The sequence below is a fragment of the Cyprinodon variegatus genome, unplaced genomic scaffold, assembly GCF_000732505.1.
Source record: "Cyprinodon variegatus isolate N-32 unplaced genomic scaffold, C_variegatus-1.0 Scaffold1562, whole genome shotgun sequence".
Classification (NCBI taxonomy): domain Eukaryota; kingdom Metazoa; phylum Chordata; class Actinopteri; order Cyprinodontiformes; family Cyprinodontidae; genus Cyprinodon; species Cyprinodon variegatus.
Window position 1 is genome coordinate 15886 of NW_015152015.1, and position 3280 is coordinate 19165.

At 40.0% G+C, this 3280-nt stretch overlaps 1 protein-coding gene across 1 annotated transcript in view; it reads right to left on the reverse strand.

Annotated features, from left to right (window-relative positions):
* ndrg2 (NDRG family member 2) overlaps positions 1-3280 on the reverse strand; it is a 75169-nt gene that overhangs the window by 15879 nt on the left and 56010 nt on the right. The window contains exons 4-7 of the mRNA XM_015403772.1: positions 2519-2624; positions 2311-2431; positions 1805-1867; positions 1628-1688 (exon numbers count right to left, since the gene is read on the reverse strand). Of these exons, the coding sequence (XP_015259258.1) occupies positions 1628-1688; positions 1805-1867; positions 2311-2431; positions 2519-2624 (351 nt within the window). The remainder of the gene's footprint in view (positions 1-1627; positions 1689-1804; positions 1868-2310; positions 2432-2518; positions 2625-3280) is intronic.

Here is a 3280-nt window from a genome sequence, read left to right on the forward strand (position 1 = left end):
TAAACACGATGGATGACACAGGTTTTAAATGCTCTTTAGCAAAATAAGTGTGCCTTGAGATTTTTACTTGTCCTTTGGTGTGCCTTGGGCACAAAAAGTTTGGGAACCACTGCGATAGGGCACCGCCCCACCCACCCAATGATCTTGATTAAGCCATTTTTTAAAATAATTCTATTTTTTTATTTAAAATGTAAAATATTTCGAAATATATTAGTATATATACAAGATAAATATCTAATCTTTAATGACTAGTAAATCGTCATACCATTTTTCGTCGAATTGGTGACATATTTCCACCCTGGAGCGCAAAAATCTTTGGCCATTGACTCTGGTTAAAAGTTGTACATGTGCAGTAGCTCCTCTACAACACAAAGGCATAGGACAGCGCATGGTGCAGCTACTCTGTGACCTGAGGTGACAGGAAGTGTATTTGCTCACCACCTCCTGCCACAGCGCAGACGTTTTGCGGATGATTGACAGGTCGATTCGCGGTAGTTGGAGACGCATTGGAGAAAGAGAGAGAAATGGTGCAAGAAACGTCCTTTTCCAGGATCCGGTTTAACAAGAAGGCTTGGCTAACTGCATGTAGCGAGGCTAACACTTTATTCTGCTTTCCCTGTTTCCTTTTTTAAACATCAGGATCTGACCCAGAATGGATAATGACAGGTGTGACTGATTTAAAGCACTTTTTAGAAAAGGCAAATAGGCGTGAACAATCTGGGATTCAAAAGGAAAATAATAGAATATAGTGTACTTTTTCTTGATGTTTGTTAGTTTGAATACTTGCTCTTAAATAAAGACATTCTCAGAAAACAATATATTTTATATATTAAAAAATATAAAACCTAAACTAATAGGTTCTCCATTATTAAAGTGGTGCATTATACTTTTAGGTTTGTGACACCATATTGGACCATGCAAAACAAAGATTTGCCTTCATAAAGCCTCAGAAGGGCAAGATTTATGTACAAAAAGTAAACCTGTACATGAAATAATGTTTTTCTTTTATAAAATGTTTTTATAACGTTTTTTGTTGTTGGCATTCATATGAGTATACTGGTGTGATAACTGAGTATACATTTGATTGGTTTTTGGTATACGTCTATTTTTAATTCATAGCCCCCAATGGAGAAAAGTCCACCAGCTGCCACTAGAGTAGAGCTAAGTACAGGTCAATGATGGGACCAAAAACCACTTTACACAACTTTGTTTTGGTCTGTAACATGAAATTATAATAAAATCCACTCATGTTTTCTCACTTCAACCAGGAGAAAATGAGTAAAGTTTGTTCAAAGGGATGGAATATTTTCCAAGTCTCTGTACATTCAGGAATAATCCATCTATTTTTCAGCATTTCTAACATTTGGACAAGCTGAGCAGCAGCTACGAAAATTGTTCCCAACAGTGGTGGAAAACAGGACTGAAAATAGCTGAAAAAAAGAACAGCCAACTTGTTTTTTAGCTGCCAATTAAAACTTCCATCATTTCCCTCCTTCCTCAGGACTTTACCGTCTTCCTCGTCAGCTTGAGAGCTGAAACAGCGTCTGACGATGACAGCTTCTTTAGACTTTAGCAAAAGTCCCTGATGGTAAAAAAAATGACAGCTCCAACAATAGAAGCTACTCACTGTGAACTTGGAGAGGATGTACGCTCCTGCTCCCACCCCCACTCCAATGACGGTACGGAAGCTGACAGACGGAGACATGAAGTTAATACAGCATAGGCGTGTCAGAAAATTCAAGAAATAGCTTCATTTAAACAGATTTTTATGCGGAAGGATTTATTGAAATGATCTCCGGCTCACTTGAAAAACTGCAGCACAGCAGGGATCATCTCTGCGATGGTCTCCATGGTGGGATACTGGTAGCTACGACAGCAGAGATTAATCTCATGAAGTGGACAGAGATCCTCTTTATTTTAAATTAACCAGACTCTATGTTGATAGCTAACAATGGAGAGGCTCTGATGGTTCCGATTTCTAACAGTGGCTCACACTTCCGCTCACATGGATTTAAAATGAAGAAAATATTAGCTTCTATTGGCTGAATAAGCATCAAACACATCATTCAGATAAACTTAACCATGGAAGAAGAAAGAGGAGCTGAAAGGTTGGATAAGACGCACGGAGAGAGAAGCGAGGATTTTGTTTTCACCTTAGCAATAGCTGGGAGGGGTTAGGAGAGATGGTAATGTTGAGTATTTTTAGCAGGGAGTATTTTACAGCCAGAAGACTGTTCACAGAAATGTACTCTGAGGAAATAAAGGGTTACATCGGGACACATTACTGAGCTGAAATGGGTGGAGTCATACCCTGGCGGGTAGGCGGAGGCCCCCTCCTCTTGTCCCGGAGCGTCGATATGAATCAGGGTGAAATTCTTCACGATCTCCTGCATCTCCTCGAATTTAAAGAGAGGAGAGAAGCAGCTCTTACCTGCCGGAGAAACACAAAGGGGTGAGGAGGAGGAGGATGGAGGAGAGACGGAAACGAGGAAGCCGAGACAGGAAGAGCTTCACTCACTGTCCAGACCAACGTCGTGGAAGGTTAGGATGGCGGGCCTGCGGGTGGTCCGTGTCCCATGCAGGGTAACACGTAGAACACCATGCGGGGTCTCAACGCTGTGTTCCTGAGCAGAGAAGGCGATTGGGATAGAATTTTATAACAGTGTATGATAAATCTACAAAAGTTAATCCCTGTTCATGTAAATTCCTACTTCACCAAAGTTCTTAAACGCACCATATGCATAGCACTCGATTCAGAGCAGACATCGGTTTAATGACTGCAGTGTGTGCTTCCATAGAGCCGTGAGTTAATATGTTTATGTTGTGTATTTCATGGTAAACAGTTTTATTTGCTGATAGCTGCTAACTAGCAATAGGCTTAGAGTTTTATGTTGCAGTATTGATAATCCCTGTTGATTATACTTTGCATGCTGAATGCTGGTATGATATTTAGGCCTGGGTTTGATTTATTTTTCTGTTTTCCGAGTCTGTACTGTGTGTTTGTATTTCAGAATTTCACACACGCCCCCACAGATCCTTAAATGCAGAAAAATCAATCAAACCTGATTAAATGAGTCTTCTTCTTCTTACTGCAATCACCTGAGCTTCCCTACAATGTCCAGATCCGATACCCTGAAGTGATTGCTGCTTCTAACTTCCATATAGTCAGTCTATCATACAATAAAGGTTAATGTGGGTTTAGAAACATTTTATAAATATAGACATTTCTAACACATGAAAGCACTTTGATTTAAGCAGCAAACGAAACAAACACCATCAG